Source organism: Pomacea canaliculata, linkage group LG5, assembly GCF_003073045.1.
Source record: "Pomacea canaliculata isolate SZHN2017 linkage group LG5, ASM307304v1, whole genome shotgun sequence".
Classification (NCBI taxonomy): domain Eukaryota; kingdom Metazoa; phylum Mollusca; class Gastropoda; order Architaenioglossa; family Ampullariidae; genus Pomacea; species Pomacea canaliculata.
In genome coordinates, this window is record NC_037594.1 from 10,878,035 (window position 1) to 10,901,529 (window position 23,495).

General features: G+C 37.1%; 2 protein-coding genes across 5 annotated transcripts; one reads left to right on the forward strand and one right to left on the reverse strand.

Moving 5' to 3' along the window:
• Positions 1-3: 3 nt before the first annotated feature.
• LOC112563982 (nucleolar complex protein 3 homolog) lies at positions 4-12,124 on the forward strand. Its single transcript, XM_025238480.1, is given in 22 exon segments — positions 4-33; positions 473-750; positions 1,268-1,476; positions 1,815-1,972; positions 2,257-2,418; positions 2,782-2,875; positions 3,205-3,281; positions 3,761-3,817; positions 4,249-4,297; positions 4,300-4,319; positions 5,039-5,095; positions 7,585-7,701; positions 8,127-8,207; positions 8,600-8,700; positions 9,022-9,094; positions 9,499-9,634; positions 9,938-10,008; positions 10,642-10,752; positions 10,966-11,094; positions 11,310-11,407; positions 11,573-11,657; positions 11,983-12,124. Coding segments are annotated over 22 exon segments (2,238 nt in total). The 5' UTR covers positions 4-24; the 3' UTR covers positions 12,049-12,124.
• Positions 11,945-23,387, reverse strand: LOC112563746 (coiled-coil domain-containing protein 148-like). Of its 4 annotated transcripts, none has more exons than XM_025238032.1 (14): positions 23,284-23,387; positions 22,354-22,437; positions 21,504-21,736; positions 20,955-21,106; positions 19,667-19,845; positions 17,479-17,674; positions 16,875-17,022; positions 16,412-16,618; positions 14,800-14,940; positions 13,936-14,054; positions 13,375-13,492; positions 12,768-12,818; positions 12,395-12,487; positions 11,945-12,234 (listed from the first exon to the last, which is right to left on the reverse strand). In XM_025238032.1, exons 2-14 carry the CDS (start codon positions 22,406-22,408, stop codon positions 12,073-12,075), a joined length of 1,854 nt encoding a protein of 617 aa, XP_025093817.1. In that variant the 5' UTR covers positions 22,409-22,437; positions 23,284-23,387; the 3' UTR covers positions 11,945-12,072. The 4 variants fall into 4 exon arrangements, with proteins under 4 accessions (XP_025093817.1, XP_025093815.1, XP_025093816.1 ...); XM_025238030.1 differs by having other exon boundaries at positions 23,057-23,379; XM_025238031.1 differs by having other exon boundaries at positions 23,254-23,371.
• Positions 23,388-23,495: the final 108 nt, after the last annotated feature.

Here is a 23,495-nt window from a genome sequence, read left to right on the forward strand (position 1 = left end):
GTTTCCCTTGCTGTCAGGCACAACATGGCGCCAGTAAGTACACGTGTGTACAATAAACTGATCTCGAATGTGTATAATCACTTGAAAAATAAATCATATTTAAATCTTTAAAAGACACAGCTTCTTGTTGCTTCTGATTTCTGTAATAAATCTGATTTCTTTTGAAGGTTTAAAGTAAGAACAGAGAAACTAAGTACATTTTCGGGCCTTTTAATTTTACAGTTGGAATTAATTGAACTCTTGTCAATGCTGTGTTAGTTTGTATTTGCATACCCGTATTTCAGAATCTGAGAAGAAAATCGTCTCTTTCATTTCATAGCTCGAATTCAAAGCTCATTCAATACCATTCAAATTTAGTGTGTCTTAGCACACCCATTCCATATAGTATACTAATCTTGAAAAATAGAGTTGATGTTCGTGTTTACTTGCACTGATAGTAAAATAATATATATATATATATTTTTTAAATCAGAAAAAGAAATCTTCGAAGTCAAAGTCTGGAAGTTCATTTAAAGTTGCAAACAAGAAACTCAACAAGTATGCTAAACAAGGTAAACTAAGAAAATTGAGAGAAAAGCAGAAGAAAAAGGAGCTGAAGCAGAAACGTAACCACCAAATTGTGGATGCCGCTCCGACAGTTAATGAAAACGAGAACATAAGAGAAGAAGAAACTCCCCTACAAGAAGAGGACTTTAGTTATTTTGGTTCTAATGTTGATGGAAGCAGCTTCATTACCAGCGTCATTAAGAGGTTTGGAGTTAGTTTATTTCAATTAGGTTTTTATGAGATACCAAAGAAGAACATTAAAATATGTGTTCAGCTTTAGAATAATTATGGTTTATGCTAGCTTTCAAGGGCTGCATTGAATTTCATTCTTAAAATTGCAAAATGACGAAAATAGATTCACAAATCTACATCAGCACACTACCATATGATGTACCAGAAGTATTCTTCTAATATAATTGAGCCTTTTACCCAGTTTGGTAGCTGCTTTTCAGTAGTTATGTTTTATTCTGGCAACATTAGGACTGTGGTCTAGTTTTTGCTTCCTGACTTACCTAAGAACCTACGTGGACTTACCTTTACTGACCTGACTGTGACAGTAAATGGCATGCATAGACATTTTGGTGTACCAGGCAGACCAAGTCATTTACAGGCAAAGTATAACTGATTTGTAATAACATTTATGTTAAGAAAAAAAAAGCGGTAATTAAACTTATTACAAAAAATTGTTTGTTTAGAATAATTTATGTGAGCTTTTTTTTAGGGAGCAAAGAAAGCGTCATCGAAATGGAAATGACGATGGCGAAGCACACTTTGAGAAAGTGCCACGAAAGTGGCTAGCAGGAGATGCGGAAGAAGAAAAGCTGCTGTTGCCTATTAAAGTGGAAGGGAAAGTTATTCCACAAGTGATGAAACTGAATGACTTCACAGATAAGAAGGATAATGGCAGTGTAAAACAAATAGAAGAAACAGGTGCTTTAACTTTTTTTTTAAAGTTGCATGTTTACAGACACTGTGAAGACGTCTACAGAAAAAAAGATACATGCCTTTCGCTTTTTCATTGCCATTATTTAAGGTTCTGTAAACATAATCTTGTAATTTTATCCATTTTCACACATTATTTTCTTTCAACTTTTAATAATAAACTTTGAAAAGACAACTAATTGTGTTGCAGTAAGAAAATTAGCTTGAAGAAAATTCTGTTTGAGTAACGGAGTCCTTTCAATAAAAGTGCCACTTTAAGATTGAAGAATTAAGTCAAAGTAAATGCATTAACTGTTGTTCCATCTCAAATCTACATTATTATAAAGGTGATAAAGAAGCCATGGATGTAGAAAAGAAGCCTGCCGTGCTGCCACCATTGCTGACCAGTGCAGAAATCTTTGCCATACGAAGAAAAAAGCTTGCTGAGCGAAAAGAGAAAATTGCAGAGCTTGCCAGTGCTGTCGTGCAAAATCCTGAAGAGTCTGTAAGCATGCATCATTTTTGAAGTATTTGTTGAGGTTGAAATTGTCATGATTAACTATCATTTGATGTGCTTAACATGTTCAAAATTTTAGTGCTGATGGTTTAATGTCATTATGGTTTATATAAGATATTTTAGCTTGTCTGAGCTTGTGCAGTGTAAACAGGAAATATTACCCTGAAACATACCAAATAAAAAATACAGCAGTTCTCACAAATATGTTTCACAAAAGGATTAGATGAAGATGAATGGAAGTAATTAGTTTTGTGTATGTTATGCAATAACAGATGGGGAAATTGAAGGAGTTGAGAAGCATGCTTGGTGAAGCAGATCCAGATGTCTGCTTGACAGTTCGCAAGCTGGTCATGGTCTCCATCTGTGAGGTTTTTAAAGATATCATTCCTGGCTATCGTTTGCGCATGCCAAGTGCCAAGGAGAAAGAGCAGAGGGTAAGTTTTTACCTGTTAACAAAGGTATTTAAAACTTCATGCAATAGTCTGCATATTTTAAGATTTCGTGTCTTCTTGTTATCTGTAACTGGTAACGAATATTGAAATTATTTTCTCCTATTTTTATGTCAAGATCCTAATTGTCTTCGGGGAGAAAATATCTCTCCTGTCCTGCCATTTTTATTACTAGGGAAAAAACAACAGAAAAGCACTTAAGGTGTCATTCATCAAAATTGATTGCGCCAGCTTGAAGCCAGTATGCTGTGGTTGCTCAAAACATCTGCTAAAAGTAAAGATTGTGAGGGAACTAAATAATATATATGGTATAAAAAGACCTGGCTTTATTTTTTTTTTTTTTTGCAGATGAAGCAAGAAACCAAAAAACTAATGGACTTTGAAGCTGCACTCCTGCTGAGCTATAAAACCTATCTGGAATTTTTGGAGATCACAGCAAAAAGTATAAATGTCTTTACAGAGAGCTCACTGCTATTAGTTTGCACTCGTTAATGGATATGAATGTTCAAAACTGGGTTTAATTGACCAATTTTGGCTAATGCTTACTACATCACAACCTGTATTAGTGCTTGATATAATGAAATTAAAAATGATACTTGAGTATGTAAGCTAAACAAAATGGTTTTAAAATAATTTTGTGTAAGTTGTCTAATGTATCCTGTTATAGAAATATGATTCTTTTATATTATAATATTTTTGGAGAAGTTTTATTATAAGTCCACATGGATTATGCAAAATATAGTAAGCACAATTTTTATTTTATGTTTGTAGGAAAAACATTTGGAAATTCATACAGAACTAAAAGGCTTGGCTTTGTAGATATATCTCTACCTCAGAACAGTCTTCAGGTAAGTGGTTTGGCATGGATGAAACAAAGAAATGTTTGTTGAAATGAAATACCAACATATAAAAACTATTTTTTTTTTAGGGTTAAGCTCATTTGACGGCCATGTCTTTGTGGCAGTGAGTGCTGTCATTTTTACCAACCTAACACCCTTTACGTCATACCAAGCTTTGCTTACATTCAGCATAATGAGCCTTGCTTCAATTTAGTTTTCATAGCTCATACACTTGGCTCACTTTGTATAACATTGTTCATCTATGGGGAAATAAAAAGCTGAGATTTTGATCCCGTACAAATTCAAACATGTTTTGTTATTTAAATTTGAACTGTGCTAGATTGTCATCAAGTCCTATTTCTATGGGCAGTCAAAAATACTAGAATATCTCCTAAATGCCAGCTTGTGTATTGTTATTTTTTATGTTAATATTCATCAGTCTTGTCTGAGTATCCTGTACATTGGCATAGAATGGATTCATTGTTCAGGATTTGAGTGAAGTGGCTGTGCGGTGCTTATGTGAACTACTGGTAACCCATCCACATTTTAACTAAACCGTTCATGAAAGATTAGTCAAGAAGTTTTTGTGCCCTTCATGAACCGCAAAAATTTCTCCAAGGTAATATGAGTCATGCTCTTTGTAGTAAGTATAGAATTAAACTAGGACTCTTAATGACAACATTGGCCATTTATTAAACTTTCCTGAATTGTATATTTTCATTCCTTTTCATATGGTTCATTGGTGTCTGTCTCTTCATATGTAAGAGAGGGGAATGAGATAATGTATATAATAAATAATTGAAATAATTTAAAGAGGTTCTCTTTGGATTGACAAGTGGATTTGATTGAGACTTCAGCAATCCATCTTACTACTATTATTTTTTTATTATGCTCTGTGTTGAATCATTTGTATGTGCATCTTCATCACATTAAATTTACATTGATGCATTATCTGTTTCTGTTCATGTTTTGACAGTACTCCGATGTGGTGTGTAATGTAGTTAAACAGATTTTCCGAACAGACAGGGAGGTGATGTTAGTCTTGAGGTAAGAGTAATCTACATTATACAAATATCAGAACTTTTGTGTTAATGTTAATAATTACTTTCTTCTTTGATTGTACCAGATGACAATCATATGACAGAATAGCTCTTTAACCATGGAAAGTTGCCTCGTTGATCAAGCTAGCACATGCCTGGGGCGCATGATGCTCCACTGGTCAGGTAAGCACAGCCCTCTGACAGCTATAAAGGCAAAGCCAACTCAGCATTTTTTTTAATGGTTAGAGTGGTGTTCACTGGCTCTTACTCTTATCATGTGCTACACTCACTCACCTTGGTGACTTTTGTTCTGTTTTCTTTCTTTTGGCTAGTCTGTGTCACTTGTGCTACTGAGACTGTATAGGTGCAGTAAGCCAATACAGTATTTTTTTACCAATACTCCACCCAAACAGCAGGGAGGACAGGAGGGCCATGAGAACATGTTATCTTTTAAGTCTCGAAGAGAGAATTTACTCTTTTCTTCTTTGGCTTTGCCTTTATAGCTGTTAGAGGGTGGTTGCTTACCTGACCAGTGGCACACCTTTCACGCAGGGCATGTGCTAGCCCACTGTCAGGGAGACCACTTTTGATGGTTTAAGAGCTAGTGTTCGATATTCTGTCCTATAGTCCTGTCATCTGTCTTAAAGAAAGGAAATGTACTCTTAATGATTTTTTTCTTTTAATGTCTCTTTTTCTATTTCATAATTTTGTTCATTTCTCATCTAGATTGTGAGGGCGATTACTAAGATGGTAAAAAATGTGGGAACAGATGTGCAGCCAAAGGTAAAGCAGATATATTTTTTTAGATTAATTTTATACTGAAAATTATGACATGAGTTTTACCTCTTAAAATACTCTTGGTTCTGTTGTTCCACCTTTTTGTTTCTTCATTAACTTTACCAGATGACCTGACTGTTAGGGACTAGAGGGGTGCAACTGCTCTTTATCTAAATGAATTACTGCCACTAGGATTAGCAGTCCTGGCTGCTAAGGTTTCCACTGTTCCAGCTACATCTGCCCTTGACCACTTTATAAGTCTCTGTTAAAAGACTTTTCCAGAGCTACATGCACTCTTCTCTGACAAACTTTTTAGCCTGTTTGCCTACCTACTACTTGACATCACAGTCCAAGCAACCTTCACCAGTCAAAAACACTTAAAGCCAGCAAGCACACCACACAAAATCACCAAAGAACAAGAATATTACACTGCACACAGATAAGGACATAAAAGCAAAAATAAAATTACCAGAAAAATGCATCATGGCACAAAACATCTGGGGGTGCTACAGCTGAAACATCAGTCCCAGTTTGCCTCTCTTGGCAAGCAGAGGGATGGATGTGGATAAGAAATTTTTAGTGTCACCTTCCCTATCCGGCTTTCACCTGCCTTCTTATCCCTCTTCTTCTGTGAAGTGCACTGCATCTTTCCCTTACAGATGAATATGTCAACATTTCATAAGTGGAACTGTTGATGGATTCGAACCAATTTTGAAGAACTCCAATGCCTATAATCTCATTCTGTCCACTACAGGAGACTCTTCTCCTACCTTCTACCTCTTTCTCCTTCAAAGACTTTCAAGTTTTTCATCAGGGCTCACAGACTGGTGGGACTGCTCTTCTTTGTTCCCACCTTCTGTTTAGTCAGATAGCACTTTCCACTCCTGTTCAAGGTGCTGCTGCCCAGGTTAAACTATCACTTTCTGCTGTGTCTGTCTTCCTCCTGCTTGGATCTCCCAGCAGGACCTTGAGGGTCTTCTGACCTAACTTTCTTCTCCCATGCTTTTTTTGGGGGACTTTAATGAGGACCAACCCTTGTGGGGTGAGAATTGTTGGGATCATTTTTTTATGGACAGTGATCTCTGCCTTCTAAATGATGGCTCATACACTTTTTGTTGGCCATACAGCAGCACAGTGTCAGCAGTTAGTCCAACACCACTATTAGATTTTAACTGGACTGAACACGAAGATCTGTGTGGCAGTGATCCCTTACCAATAATTTTACAATTTTTAACTACTCTTTAGTGGGACAAATTTTTAGCTCTGCACCACCCGCTTCCTCTCAGGATCTAGTATTAATTTAGAGGTAAAGGAATTTATTGATGATCCCTCAGGAGCAGCCTATTAACCCTTTTACTTCTATTTTAACTGAAGTTGCCTCAGAAACAATTTCTAAGCAAGGCTTTCAAAATAGCCGACCACCTGTCCTGTGGTTTACTGAGGAGTGCAGGGTGGCCCATTGTGCTCGGAAGAAGGCTCAGTGCCTTACCTTCCGCCACCCTGTTCCTGAAAATGGGATAAGTTTTAAACGCAGTAGAGCTCAGGCTCATTATACTTTTAAACAGGCGAGGAAACTTGCATGGCAGAGGTTTGTCTCCTCATCCTCTTCCCGTACCACTTCCCAAGCAGTGTGGGCAGCTATGAGGAAGATGAGGCAATCCCACTGAGACAGTGGGCCAAAATAAGTTACCTGCCACCCTTCTTTGTCTTTCAGATCACCTGCCTTTGTGCCATCCTCTGCGGTGGGAGGAGGTAGTTCTCACAAGACTATGTTTAGGACACACCTTTGCCATTCCAGTTGCACCTCTTACGAGATGAACCACCGCCATTTTGTCCGTGTCCATGAATATTTTGTGTAGTATATGTTTTAATTGTCCTGAACTCCAGAGCACCCGCCAGCAGTCTCTTTGTTTTCCGTTGTTTAAGTCCTTCTCATATTCTCCAGGTCTAGGCCAGTGTCTTTCCATTTCCCAGACATAGGATTTGGCCTGGGTTCTTAACTGCTTGAACTGAGAGACCTTCTAATCCCTCATCTGTGCTCCCTTTATACAAGTAACAGAAAAGACCATCTTCCTGTTGGCCTTATCCACAGCAGCAAGGGTGTCAGAACTACATGCCCTGTTGGTGGATTTCAACTACCTGCTATTCCAAGACAATAGATCCAACACCTACTCACTGACCTATCTTAGAAAAAGATCTACATGTGAGCCTTAAGCTGATAGCAATCTAGCCCTTACCTTCTTCCTGACGTCATGACTCAGTTCATCTGGTTATTTAGTTGCACAGGTCTTGTCCTGCAGGAGGAACAATTTGCTGTTCATTTCCATTAATGGTCTGATCATCTGGCATGTATCAGAAAAAGAGAATTTACGGGAAAAATTTCTTTTTTAATGAAAATGATAATCATTGTTGGCCATTATAATTTTGTAGTGGCGACAGATCCCCATTGTGCAGTTCACACATTGTACGTGTGTGTGTGTGTGTGTGTGTTTCAGGTGCTTGAAACATTTATGGCCCTTAAAATCAAAGAAGTGAACACTGAGGCAACTGATGGAAAAAAGAAGATGCAGCGAAAAGAAAGGTTTCAAAAATTTTCCAGGAGAGAAAGAAAGGTATGAAGTAGTACAGTCAGGTTCAAAATGACCGTGTAAAACAAAGTTTATATTTTCAGTTACATTATGGTTTGATTATTTAATCTGTTGAATTTGATGTGTTTATATATGTGCTACAATCATCAGTCTTGGAAGTGGTTGGTTGTTTCAGAATGATTATTAGATTATACCTGAAACAGTCCTAAAAGATGTAATGTGAAATATGTGTTGTGCAACTAGCTTATTCGTGAATTAAAGAAAAATAATAATTTAAAATAACATGCATGCACAAATTAAATGTAATCAAATGGGAGACTATTTTTGAAATCTTAGAAATTGTTGCTGCATCTGATTTTTAGTGAATAATAATATTCTCTTGGGTTAATGCCTTGCAGATTGTTAATTCTTTCTCATATTTGTGCTTATTTATGACTTTACATGTGTAGCATCTGAAACAAAAAGAAGATCTAGAAAAGGAGTTACAGGAGACACGAGCATCAGAGGATAGACAGAAACGTCTGCAAATGGTATTTTTTACAATAAATTCTGAAAATGTTAGATTTGGGCTGATGACAAATGAGAAAGATTGTTTTCTTCAAGTTATACAGTCTGGACAATTTTCTTTATTGTTTTTCCTTTCAGAGACACTTAACATTGTGCCTTTTGTATTTGTATTTCCTCATGATATCTTTTCATTTCCTTCCTGTAATTTAATAAAATACATTGTTGTTTAGCCTATTTTTTGAAAAAAACCAAATTGCTTTTGTGATGCTTTATTACTAAAGGTGTGTGCACATAAATGAGAGAATAATGTAATACAGACAAATCCTATTGGTGCATGTTGTTGAATGTGTATCATTCATCTGAAATGATAGTTTTTGTAATACAAAGATTACCTGTGGCATAATTTTCTCACCAGAACACAGAAATAGTGCAGATGGTTTTCCTTACATTCTTTCGAATCTTGAAACAAGATATAAAGTCATCCCTTCTGCCTGTTGTATTGGAAGGTCTGGCAAAGTAAGAGACTCCTTTTCTTTTGATAATTTGTGATTTGTTATTGCTAGTACGGACACTATTTCAGATTGTCCCTTAGGATAAATAAAGTTGTATTGTAGAATATGTAAACCTTTTTTTTTTCTGCTGAGGTGCCAGACACTTAGCACCATGCCTTTTATATTTGTATTTGATTATAAGACATTTGGGTTGTCCAATGCATCAGGTCACTAATCAGCTTGATCTTGTAATTAGCTGAAAGCTATCAATGTTATCTTTTCTGTTCGTCCATTTGTAATGTTTTTAAAAAGCTATTATTAGCTGATGTTTTCTAAACATTTGCAGGTTTTCCCACCTAATCAACATAGAGTTCTTCCATGATTTGTTTGTGGTGTTTAACCAGCTGATAGACTCAGGGGTAAGCTAGACATTGCTCTATTACAAACTGATTTCTATTATTTTCATTACATGTCCACTTTACCTCCACCAAGAACACTATGTTAGTTTCATAGCTGCTGCTATTCTAGCAGTCTGGGTGTCATTTATTTTAGATATTATCAACATTTATGTTATAGTGATGACTGTGGTCATAGCTTGTGAAAAATATTTGTTTATCTTGCTTTTAAGCCTAGAATAACTTGCACACATTTAATAAAGTTGCTGTTGCTGCATCAGTAATGACAGGCAAAAAAAGTACTAAAGCATACACAAAGTATATGTAGAAGATCTTGTAGATTAGTGTATTTTTTTCCTTTTCAAGAAACTTTTCTTGAATTGTGATTGTACATTGATGTGGGTTTTGCATTACATAATTGAGTGCAGGAACTGACACACAGGGAGATATTGCACTGCATACAAACAGCATTCACCATTCTCAGTGGCCAGGGAGCTGCCCTCAACATTGACCCTACGTGTTTCTATACAAACATGTATCAAGTCTTACTTCACATACATGCAGGTATATGTGGTAAAATTCAGAATAAATTCAAATTTTGGGCAAATGACACAGACTTGTGAATCTTTATCCTGATTATTTTATGACTTTTTTTTATTTTTGATGCTGCAAAATTTTAAAGAATGATGAAGGGAAGGTTAGAAAACCTAAACAACCTCACTTTTTCCTATTTCTCACTAGCTGCTGTGTCTGCACATACTCTAAATTGATAGTTATTGAGGGCTTATATAATATTCTGCAATATTTAGTCTTTGTTGTTTATCATGAATTACAACAGTGAGATTGACACATGTTCTATGTATCTAGGCAGTTCACCAGATGATGCTGGTCTTGTTTTAGCCTGTGTGGATGTGATGATCACGCGACGTAAGAAACAGGTAAAACTATTCTGACATATCTCCCCTGCACTTCTTGAGTTTCCCAGGCTGGGGCTTTGTGCTGTTTTTGAAAATAAGCATTTTTATTTTTATTGATTGTGCTGGTTTCACAGTGTTGATACGCAGCAGATGTGTTCCAAAGCATCTATGGTTTCTCAACCTTTTTACCTGTTCAACACTCACTCAACTCATAATGTTTTTGTCCTTAATTCTTTCTTTACAGTTTGCACTTGCAAATGTCTCCATAGCTATAGATCATTTGTGTTTGTGTTGAATGAGTTAATGAAGTTTCCTTTTATTCCAAAAGCGACATTCTCTAAGCCTGAGGATGGATTTTTACCGAGATATTTCACCCAAATGATAGCCAAGCAGATGTTGACTTTCACAAAGATGTTTATGGTGATTCCTTTAAGTCAGAACTTCCTAGCTACAGTGTTACAGCAAAGTTTTTCGTTTCCAGCTTCATACTGCATTAAGAGTTAGTGGTACATATTGGTTTAAGATTCATCAGAAAGACATGGTCAGTGTTTGACTGGCTGTCCATTGGCAAGACATCCATTCAGTGGCAGGAAATTTGAAATTTAAGTGCCATGCATGATTACCAAAAAAAAAGCTCCACATGCTATTGTGCAGATGAACCAGCAACGTGTTTTAGCCTACATCAAGCGCCTGACTACCATGTGTCTTCAGCACTTACCTGAAGCTGTGTGTGGCTTCCTGGCAGGTACCAGATGTCTCGTTTCGGTAAGTTGTGTCCATTTTTAAAAGCAGATTATGATAAAATAATACTATTGAATCCCCTTAAGTTATGTAATAATATTTGTGGGTCATTTTTCAAAGGCTATTAGAAATTATTAAAAGCTGACCTCTTGGCGTGCTCTTTGATGCAAGTGTGGGTTGATACTTGGGATGCTTTGCTACTCTTCCATAATTCATTTCTTTCTTCAATATGTACAGATGTTTCCTTATGCGGAGGTGCTATATGACCAAGAGGCAGAGAGTAGTGGAGTGTATATGCCTTATTTGCCTCAACCAGAACACTGCAATGCAAACAGTACTGCTCTGTGGGAGTTGTATGCATTGAGGGTAGGGCCTGTTTTTCTTGGCTCACGTAACACGGTTGTTTTATGCCATGCCAGCAACTAAGGCTATATTACAGTGAGAGAAAGTAATCATACGTTAAAATATTTAGGAATAATAAAACTCCAGGAGATAAAACCACCACCACTTGTTGTAGGATTCTCTTATGTGATAAGACTTTAGTACTTAGTTTGGCATCTGACTGCATTTTGTTTTTACAGAAACACTTCCATCCTGAAGTTCGAAAGTTTGCAAATTCAGTGTTGTGTGCATACTCTGCCTCAGGCAGAGGACATGTGTCAGCTGACCTCACCAAAAAGTAAGTTTAAAGATTTTTTTGGGGGTTATTTTTTAAGTGTTTTGGTATATGGTATCGTGTGCACAGTTGTACAGTGCAAATACATCAGAATATTCTGTTGCCTTTTATGATAGCTATAGCCTCCTCTGGTTTTAAAGAATTTTTTTATTATTTGTCTGGATGCAGAACACCATCAGAAGTGTTTTCATTCTTCCTGAAAAAAGAATTATTTGACCCTAATCTACCAGCAAAGCCAAGCAACAAGACAAAGGTAAGCAGGTTGATAGATGCTGGTGTTTGTATATGTAAACAGTACAATATGTGTATTTTAAAGAAACAGTTTGTTTGCCCCCTCCTTCCTGCACCCAATCCAGTTAATGGCAAGTGCTGTGATGATAGTCCTCATGCATAATGTGCTTCCATGCCAATGCTGAAATGTGTTAGGATATTAACTTGTTTGTTCATTGTGCAATAAGATCCTTTGGAGTCTCATTGCTTTCATCTGTTATATTGCATGTTTTTAATTAAAAATATGTCTACACCAGCAGTAATGGCATCTTTTCTTTTGCACCAACAGTCTTTATTTCATGTTGCAGAAAATTGTCAGCGATTTCAGAAATGAAGACTTCAAACAATACCTGTCTAAACACCTGGGGCAGTAAGCAAGTTCCCTCATAGGCTCAATTTTATTGTTTAGTTTCGTTCCCAAAGATGATATTAGATGCTGCATCTTTGCGTGGAGGATGCAGAGGTTCAATGGTTGCCATCACAGCACGAGCATAACTGCTATTGTGAAGTCCTGCTTCACGCAGTTTTTGTTCCAGTCGAAATCGAGGATCCGCTGTTATCTGATGATGGCAGAAAAAGAGATTTAAAGTCAGACCTGTGGCATGTCCTTTTAACACACTAAACATTTCTAATATAATACATGGTCACACACCACCTTGACTGATAAATCCACAAAAATCATGTTAAATGTTTAATGTGTGAAGAAAATAGGGATGTTACCTGTTTGGATGTAAAACTGTGAATTTCAAACAATGGTTTATAAATGCCGTGGTACTCGTGCTCTTCATCCTGTGTGTGATGTGCCACCCATGCCTGCACAATAAAATACGCAGCCAGTGGGAGACCATACAAATAATCCAGTATTTGAATATCCTACCCTTTTTAGCCTTCGACAAAATCTGATATCTTTTTGCCTCAAAGTATGAAGGACCTATATGCCAGGTAACAACTGCAGAGTTAAAAAAAAGAAAAGAATGGTGAATATTTGTTAAAACCACTACCAAGGGTAATCAATAGTTATAAACTTTAAAAAATGCTATGAGTTTTAGCATCAGCAACAAAAGTTAAAGGGTAGTGAACATCAAAAGCTGACCTTTGTGTCTTGCATGGTTCTGGCTGGATCTCTCTCTGCAACTACTCGCACCTGTGTATTGCAGTACACCAATATTTTCACTTGCTTTTGCTTTGTTTTTTTTTACTCTAAAGTATGTTTATATTTATAAAAACCAGATGTGTACTGACATTAAAGTAATTCAAACAACGGGACTTCAAACATCCTGTATGTTGCAGTATGAATTCTGCCATGTTTAGGTAAATGTAAAGTCTGGGTCACAGGAACTGAATATAAAATGGTTCACCATATGAAAGGCTGAACCCAAACCTCTCTAACCACCTTTACTGTCCCTGATAAATCAGGCATCTATTTTTTTCTAGACAACTGCCAGATGGGTGGGAAGTTTTCCCAACAGGTCTTGAACCAGTGACTCTTTGCTCCATTGGCATACACTCCATCAGGCTAGGGAGTCTTGCCCAACACGGGTTGTACAATAATTATAAAATTTCTGTTTCCACAAAAATCCCTAAAAGATGTACAATTTAAAAAAATGTATGAAATGTCTAAAGTGAACATACAAAAACAGTAAAGACTCTCAAATCTGTTCTTGTAAGGCCTCTAACAGCAAAGATTCTACTTCACACACCTGTTCTCGCAAGGCCTCTAGCCGCTCCTCTTTTTCCTTCTCTTCCTCTTCCTTTCTCTCCTGTTCTTTCTTTCGCTCTTCCATCTTCTCCAGCAATTGTTGCTGGCGGTAATGCACCCTGCAAAAATCGGTTACACTGAATAAACATTCTGTGATCCAGTCATGATTTTTGAAAAACAGAAACGACTTGCTCCTTCAGCAAATGCAAAATAAAACAACTCATTTTGCACACAAGGTCTCAGATCACAAGACTGTATTCAGGAAACAAACACCTCTCTACAGGACAGCTAAAAATCACTTAAAAATATCTTTTAAAAATGGAACAGGCTTGCTCAGTTCAATTCTAGAAAAGTACTTTAAAGATTTAACTTCATGAATCTAAATGTCTTAGTTGAATTTTCAACTGAACTTGCTATCAAGATTGTATAATATCTCATTCCAAACTATGGTTCTGGTTCCAATGCCAAATTTTACAGGCAACAAAAAGTTCAATGCAAAGGTTACATGATTGTCATGACCTATATGTTGACCTTTTCAAGATATTCTCATTTTAACACTTGCCTCTCATGATCATAAATAGCTTGTTCTTCCAGCTCCTTCTGCAAAATTTCCAGCCGTTCCCTAATCTCCTCTTCAAGTTTTTGCTGTTGATGAAGTTTTTCTGTCTGAAATGCTTTGATCTGAAACAAACATTTTGAAAATTAAACAGACTAACCAACCACTCCTAATGCTGTCTCTCAACTTATTTTTCATAGCTGTTTCTCTCTCTGACATATAAAATGTACATTTCATGTGGTTGCCACAGTTTTATATTTATACAAGGTGTCCCTTAGTATTTCATGGGATATTGGTTTCAACACACTCCGCACGTACCTGCATATGCAGATCATCAATTGAGTATCTAACATAAAACAGCATAGTGTTCACATGCAACCTATGCAGGAGGGGAGTAGCTCTCTGATACAGCATTGTTGACTCTTGCAGGAACATAAGAATGCATTACAACAGCCAAACATACAAATTAAATATTTTGATTGCACTTAAGTTGGTCTCGTTATAGGTTTATTGTGTGTAAATGTATAAAACAGTAACAACACAGTACCTTCAACAAATGCAACAACCAGGCCTTTGCACTTGCTTTTCCAAAACATAGCAAACAAAACAACTTTTTGGGATTGTTGGGAGAAAATGAATGTAGAAAAATAAGCCTTATAATTTATTTATCATCTTCCTAATTCCTGCCAGAAATTTAATTCCTTTATCAGCTTTGTACTATGAAATAATGGGACCACTATGGTCCCTGAGATTGAGTGGCTTACAGAAATCAAGGTCATTGGTGAAATACAAAGAGTACATCTATACAAATTTCTAAAAAAAACTATATTTTTAATATACAGAAGGAGCCTGAACTTTTTAAAGTTTTACCTTTTTTTTCTCTTTCAGCCTTCTTTTCCTTTCCTCTTCTTGTTCTGCTTGAAGTCTTTCTTCCACCAATTTTCTTTGCTGTTCCTCCAGTTCAGCCTCCAGCTGCATGGCTTCAAGTTTTTTTTCTCGCCATTCCTGTACCTAATTAGGCAATCATATGCAAAGAGTATCTAAAATGTTGACGTACATAGCAACATAATGTGACAGTCCATGGCATACAAATTTTATAAATACAATTTTAATCCAAGCATGAATCATGCCCTATACAGTCAATAAATATATGTATTTTCATGCCTACACATGGAAAATCTAGCTAGAACTAGACAGACAAATTATTGCATTTGTAATCTCTCACTGTTCCTCTTCCATGACAATACAAGGGCTTTGATGTTTTCAGCATGTGGCTACTTTTAAAATAAAATCTCAAATGAAATTAAAGAGAAGTAGAGGAAAGCTATTAGGGAGAAAATTTGGACCCACGTCTTGATATAGTTTTGTCTAAACCTTGCCAGTAGGTGTCCTACGGTTGCGGACCAGTACGTGCCTCCACGTTTTTAGGTTAGCTTAACCCCTTTGCTATTTACGAACTGCAAGAGAAGATAGCATGTAAGGGAGACTGAATGTCAGCGGGAAAAGGGTTAACCGTGACACGAAGAATTTGGTGAACACTGTTCAGCCGTAGAATTTTCGGCGGAAAGGAGGTTGAAAAGTACTCAGGCCCGAGATAGTGAAAGAAGATGTGCCTCAGTTACGATTTGTAAATCTCCCTAGCTGAGAATCCATAGTAGAGCAGGGTAGTGTCCATTGGCGCGATACTGACCCTTGGTGGATTAACCTCCTCTAGGCGAAGTTTTTTTTTTTTCCGGTGTGGGCTAATTGAGTTGCAGCCCGTCTGAAGAAGGAAGAATCACCTCCCCAGACCATTCCTCGATCGCCTTCGATCGGTCCAACACCCAGCAGCGCCTGGGCTAGGGGAACCGTCGGCCTCGTGACGTCACCGCTGCTGTGACCCCGGGAACCCCCTCCCCGACACCGCCATTGTGTATGGTCTTGGAGTGACACCCGTCGCTGAGTTACACGGAGCGACCAAAGAGTTTCCTAACCCCTTGGGGAAGGAAAAATCGCTTCGAGTGGATTACAAGTGTAATTTGTGTTATTCGTATTCAAACTGTCTGGGTGACAACCATGCACTAGTCAGGCGTCGAACTGAACATAGTTACGGCCAACTGATATTATGAAGAGGTACTGAGAAGAAGCTTAGCGAGGGGGTGAGTCAATATACTTGGTTAGGAACTGATACATCGTGGACTAGGACATTGGAAACTGTTGTAAGCTACGAACTGAGAGATTGATATACATATATAATTAATAATAGAGGCTATCGCATTGCCATACTTGTCATAGATGGTTTTCACCATCTTCCCTGAAGAACTGTGCGTTACGACATTTTTTGTATAAATATATTTATCTGTGTTCTATAGTGTAAAATCCTGAGCAACTTGTTAACATGATTTGGACAGCCTCAGGCAATCGTTGTGTTGTGTGTTGAAAGAACGCGTATGGACGTCGTGTGTGTGTTGCTCTGGTGAGAGCCGGCGTTCGTGGCACTTACCTTTTGATAAAGCACCTGACAGTACTGACGCTGTCGCTGTATGTTCTCTGAGTGCAGCTCTTCAAGCTGGTGGCTAAGCACTGCTTCTTGGAAAATGAGCTTAACCTTAGACAGCAGCTCACGGCGGTCACGAGCCCAGTCACTGTAGAGACCCTTGATACGTTCCTTCAAATATTTGTAATCCATCCACCAGTCCTCATGATCGGACTGCAAGTAATGAGACAAATGTTTGGCTTTTGATTTAGACTAATGCTTAAGAAGCATCTTTTCTTATAATAGTATTTGAATCAAATACATGTTAAGTTAAATTGTTTGCTAAGGAAAAAAAAAGGTTTGCATGTTTTATTATTTGTCAACCATCCAGGTAACAAACCATAATAACCTTTTATTTAAGCTGATTAAAAAACTTACAATGCTTATTACCCAGTGCAATTACATTAACACTAAGTGTGAATAAGCTCACCAGCTCAGCGTGTGTTTTTGCAGGCAGATGACGTTTAAGTCTGTTGAAAAGTAGTGTACGGCGGTTTGGCAGCTCTCGTGGATACTGGTCATGTATGGCAACAAAAATAAAGTGGTCATTGCTGCTCCATCTGCCATTGTCATCCATCCTGGCATTTACATACAAGCATGTCATTGAATTTGGAAGGACGAAGCTTTTCCCAATGTGCCAAAATACTTTACAACATTTCAAAAAAGTGTGCTTTTAAAACCCTTCAAACCTGGCAAACTGGTTTTTGTGCTTGATGTGTAATAATAATGACTAAACCAGCTATTGGAAATTAATTTTCAATTTTATTTAAAAATTTTAAATAATAAAAGTAAATGTTTTCTATGGGACTCAAAAATTGTCACTAAGCCATGGTTATTGCTGAAAGACTTGGGAGTCCAGGTTCAAAGGGTTTTGTTTTAATTGAAATATTGAAAAAGATATTACTCTAAAATAGAATTCATCAAATGTACGATTGAATAACCATCAGGTAAGCATGCACAAATCTGGACACATATAAGACATAGGCATATACACAACCACAGAGAAAGAGAAAAAGCATAACGTTAACACCTACTTGAGAGCTAAGGCATGCCGTGCTTGCAGCTCCTCAAGACGAGTACTGTACTTGTCATCTAAGATAAGGAACTCTTGCAAGACTGAAGCCTTTAAGTGATTGTCTGGACATTCCAGATCCAAAGCTTCAAATGGGATGCCTTCCTGCACCACTGCATGTTTGTCCAGCAATGAAGGACACAACTGGTTTAATTCTTCTGTAGAAGTTTGAAAAAAGGGCTGGTTCATGCTCAAAGTTCTTTAACATTTAAAAAACTCTTCCATTACAAATAATGCTTAGTGGATTTCGCTTCAGGCATGTCTTTAAAAACTAATGTAAAGAAGAAAATGACACTTTTGGTTACCTCATTTCACACTGAGGAATCAAAACATTTTAGCCCATATGGCAATCTCATTTCATGCCTAGAAAGTGTAATAACTGCCCCTGTCTTATCATCTCATGTTCAGATAAAGAAACAAAACATGAGGTTATTCAATACATCATTATTCAGGCTGATAAACCTGCTTTGATTGATTGTTCTTATTGTCCTTTTATTTTTTTTAAATACAGATGCTCCCACCCATAACTGTTGCTTCACCATTCAAAACTGAGATCTGCTTTGTATACTCTAATGTCTTCAAAGTAGTTACTTTTTACATTACAGATGACACTGTTTGTCAATCACTGCCTCATATTCCAAAACTCAGATGGTAGCCTCTCCCCATTGGTTTAGCTGCTACGCATGTAAGACCTTGTGCTAAAAAAACCCCCAGCAAAACAGAACCAAGGTCCTATTTAATCCAAGCATGATTTTTAAAAGCACTGTTCCAATTACAGAGCATTAAAAGTATTTTGCATGCCAGTGGTGCCCAACCTTTTCTTGCCCGAGGGCTGCACTGGAGATGATATAAAATCTCACAGGCCAGAACATGGCAGTTTTGCCAGAATCATGATGTTAAAAATGAAATTATATTGTGTCTGGTTAAAATGAGTGGGCCAGACAAGGCACCTTTGCAGGCCATAGGTTGGGAACCACTGCTGTATGCGTTAGTTTGTGTTACTGCATGTGGCTTGTGTGGTCCAATAATTGTGCCCATATTCAGGAATATTAACCTGGTTCCCATTTGATGGCATGCTAAACAACAACATTTTGGTTTTTTTCAAGACCATGAGTGCTTCCAGCTTCAGAATGAACTCCTATCTCTCAGGACCAATTGACCCATGACTGAGTGCCCATTGACAGTTCGATTCACCTTTTCCATATCAGTCAACAAGGACAGACCAAGACCAGCCACCAAGCTAAGGGAGTCCATGGGAAGGTTAAACCCACCTCCCAACTCCAAGAAGACAGATAGGAAATCTCGCCCAGCCTGTAGTTGTCCCTAATCCCACCTCACGATGCCAGTCCTCAAAGCCAATCCTTTTCCTAAAGTTATGGGACTGATTTGCTGACTTCCATTACACTTAGGAAATTAGACCTGCATGGCTTGATCTATGAGACAAGCAAAGCCCTCCCCTAGGCCTAGATCCTTGTTAAAGGGTTTTAAGTGTACTCATTCCAATTCTGAAGCCTCAAAAGAGTTCCATAATTATTTTTTGTCACTTCCTCCCTAAGATGAGAGTGGGTAAATTGCACACCCACTGCTTTCCTTGGATGGGTTGGCTGTTTTTTATGCTGCTTCTCTGGAATGCGGACAGCCAAACTGAGAGGCACTCCAGTTTGATAATGTGTGGTGTGGTGCAACAAACTTCCCTCAGTCAACCCAGCTATTGAGAAAGGGTGTATCTGACTCCACAATGGGAGGGTAGAGGAAGGTATGGCAGCAAGGGAGAGGAGATAAACACCTCCCTCACATAAAGCTGGACCTGAGAAAAATATCTCTAGCACCTGACACCTCAACAACATGAAAAAGGTTAGAGGCTGACCTTCACCAACAAACCTACGCATACATACAAACACGCGTGTACAGTGCAACAGGTGCAGACACAAACCCACAGTTATTAAATGCTTAAGACAAAATACTGTCCCAACTTGTCATCTCCCCTCTATAAATGTTTGGCGAGAGGCAAGAATGGTGAGATAAAGAGGGTATATGGTCCATTACCAAGGGGCAACATTGGAGAAAATGCATTTTGAGAAACATGACTGGCAAGATAACAATAGATGGTGAGATAACAGGTTCAGCTGTATTTTAGTAGTAAATCTCACCAGATTGCAATTCTTGTTCTAGACAAAGCTGTTCATGCTGCAGTTTCTCAAGTAATTTTGCCTGCTGTGTGGTCACAGAATTGGCTGTTTCTTTGATTTCTGCATGTTTCTTAATCACCTCAGGATCCCCGAGTTTTAGGTCTTCTCTATTTTCAGTCAGCCAGTAGCGAAGATCATCCCTGTGAACCATATACAGTACAGTAAAAATTCCCTGTTAAGAGCCACTAAAATCCATCAAAATAGTGTTGCAACTGTGAGGGGCCACAGTAGGGAGATCAACCAGTCCACAGTTATTTTATGAACCATGACTTCAAACACCTATAAATTCAATTTAATTTATTTAAATGTTGAAATAATACTCATATGAAGCTTGAAATATGCTTTTTTTATCATTTTCGCTTTCACTTGGTCATGTGTATTCTGCCATTGTGAGGCTTGACTAAAGATCTATAGGGAACTAACTCTTAAGATAAAAAAACCAATTAACACACTTGTACTGTGGTTTAAAAAAAAGCTCTTTTAAAATGTGCTATTTATATTTTTTAACAGGATTTCTTCAAAAAGTAGCAGTAAAGCACAAACAGTTGGTCACAATAAATTTAGTTTTATAAACATATGAATTCTGCAAAGTCATTAATGAAGCACAATTGACTGATGTGCACTGATAAAGAGACAACAATAAATTAGTGCCAGTCATTTCAAACAAAAGCCATATTGCCCCAGCAGTATCAACCTCCTCCCTGAGTTGAATCAACACTGCCATGACCATATGCCCTACGAAAGATAACATCATCCCAAGCCGTTTGGCCATTAATATCATTAGCGCTGAAAAGAGACTTTTCCTCAGGCAAAGGCTGGCATTTATATATTGATTAGATGATGTCATTGCATAAGGTTTTTCCAGCTAAATGATGAATCTGTCAAATGACAAGGACTTAATACTTGAAAAAAAAAACCCAACCTAAAAATATGGTGTTTTAGTAAAGAATACGTTCATTTTTAAAAAGGGTCAGTTTTAGTAGTCTTAGTTATGAACAATTAGGCTTACAATGAGATCATTTTGTCTAAAAGGATTTTAACATGCATGCAGGTGAGCACACACACACACACACAGAAACTCACATATAGGCACCAATTAATGCTCAAGGGGCTAAGGTGGCACCATTCTATAGGCTATTTTTCAGTTTTGATAACATACTTGTTGGACACTACATAACTTGCACTAATACCAACAATTCAAGGTTGTATATGTACAAACATCTGTTTATATGGGGGGAAAATGTTATACCTGAGATTCCACACTGGTTCCACAGTGTCTTGCTTGAAGCGATCAAACGCTGATGAAAGCGATGCTTCCTGATATTCAAAATCATGATAAATATGGCTGCAGATGTCAGAACTTGCATTACTTCGAATGTGAGATTCAACTTCAGTCTGGATCTGAAAGCCAGAATTATGTGCAGTAAGAATATTCTAAAATAGTTTTTAATCAATGCTCCCTTTATTCTGCAAGACTTCCATGTTTTGTCAGATGCTAAGATGCTTTGAAACAAGTCTTAGTCCGCAAACCCAAAGAACAGTGCTGAATTATATGTGATAATTTTTGATTGGGTATAATGTAGGAAATCAGATTATATTAAATAAAGCAGTTGAGGAAGTGGGATAGAAAACAAAATTGCTCCAGTGAAAGAACATAAAGAAAAGAAGAAAAACCCCACCAAAATTTAAATTTTAAAATATAGACATTTGAAACTGCTTATCCTTTTGAATCATGCATGTATTGTAATAAAAAAAAAAAAAAATCAAGACAGGTATTGAATGTTGGTGGCCAAACTACCTTCCGTCGAAGATGTTGAAGATGGAGAAATTCTTTCTGCCAGATGAGCCGATGCTGCTTCAAAATGCTGCTCTCTTTATTAGCTTTAGAGATCTCTTCTATCTTCTTCACTTTCATTGAGGTCTTAATAGAGGCAAACTTCTTTTCTGAAGTGAGTGCCTTCAGTCGATTATAGTCCACAGGTTTGTATTTATTGCTGCTAAGTCCTTCTGTCATGCGATGCACCAGTTGAGCTATATACCACAAGTAAAGGCACAAAAAGTCACTCCACAAGTATAAAATTAAAATAATGTTAAAACAAAATAAAAGAATATTTCCATTAATGCCCAATTTATAACCAATTTAAAATTTCAAGGGAAAGTGTTCAAAGAACTCATTCTCTTAAAAAATTTTTTTTAGCTTATTAGATTTAGGCAGGATGTAAAAGTTGTGCAAAACTCTTCTTCTCAACTTACAAAATGATGAGGAAAATTATTTTTATTTATAATATACTGATACTCTTCCCTTGAAAGAACCTGTTAAAGGTTTTATTTTTTTGTGGGTCCTCTACTTGGAATTTTATGCCTATCTCTTTTCATGGTGTCTGTTTCCAGCATTCAAGTGTATAAACACTTTTACCACCATTTTCTCCCACATTGTGCTGGTGGATCTTCATGTTCTCCACCCCACATTATGCCCTTCTCCAAATCTTGCAAGTTTTGTCTTCTGTAATTTTGGTAATATACCTCATTATCTGTTCCCTTTTCTTACATGCCTTGATGCCTTTTACTAGCTTCCTTTGTACCTTTAAAACAATTATCATAATTATGATCATATATTACATACTTAATGATTATTTATTATTACTTACCAGTATCACCAGAAAAGGTGCTAGTATTGAATGCCGGCAGCTCTTTGCTGTTCATGATTTTCCTCACTTTACCAATCTATCTTACTAATAAACCACAAACAAACAAACCATAACAATTAAACTGTAAATGAAATTTTTGGTGTTAAATGGAAAAAACCTATTATGCAAAACTACCAATGGATAAAAAATTATTTCCCCAATAGATAAAAAGCAGAAATGCAGTTAAAAAGAAAATTTACGTTCTTGAACTTCATGATCAAAGTCCACATCCAGTCACCTGCGGATGTCTATTTTGTGTGTGTGTGTTTTTAAGAGAAATGGGCGAGAATAATATAAAAATATTTAATCTTTTAATAATAATAATAATGAGTACTTAACGTGCACCACCATGACAAAGATAGATATTGCACTCTCTGCGCAGACCAATCATGATAAATTAAAGGTAGTGGACAGTGGTGTACATGCAGGCACACTGAACACCATAAAGATGAAGTACAAGAGTAGAACGTACTTAAAGCAATGGATCAAGATATGATGGGATGTAGGTTCTGTAAACAGTTTAGAGATGGAGTAGCTACATCATGGTTAGAATAACAGACAGTATTGAAAGTGAGTTATGATTAGTAATTCATGGATAACACTTTGAGAGAGAAAGTAAACGAGAATGCTTCACATCTGACTGACTTACAGAACTTTAACTTACTTCGAAATCAATATCTGAATCAGTTTCATGTGTCACTGCATCGTAAGTATACTGTCTATCATCTTGATTGAAGATCTTTAAGTTTGATAACACTTCATATTGTAGCCTTATTATTAAAAAAAAAAACCTCCAAAAATCAAGGAAAAGGGTATTTTGATTGGTTAAAATACAAGAGATTCTGATCCAAAATAACACACATCACGTCTACTTTTTAATGTTACACAAACGTAGAATAGATGATCCTTCGAAGTTGACTGCTGCTCGGTATCGACTGTAAACATCCTCACTTCACTTCTGCGCCATCTAGCGGGGGGATAATTCAATGCGAAAACAACAGAGGAAATATTGACGTCATCACCTACGAGTGATGTCCCTTAGTGTAAACAAACCAGTTCCCATGAGACGATTTTGAGCTAGTGTTCACAATAAGTCATGTGCT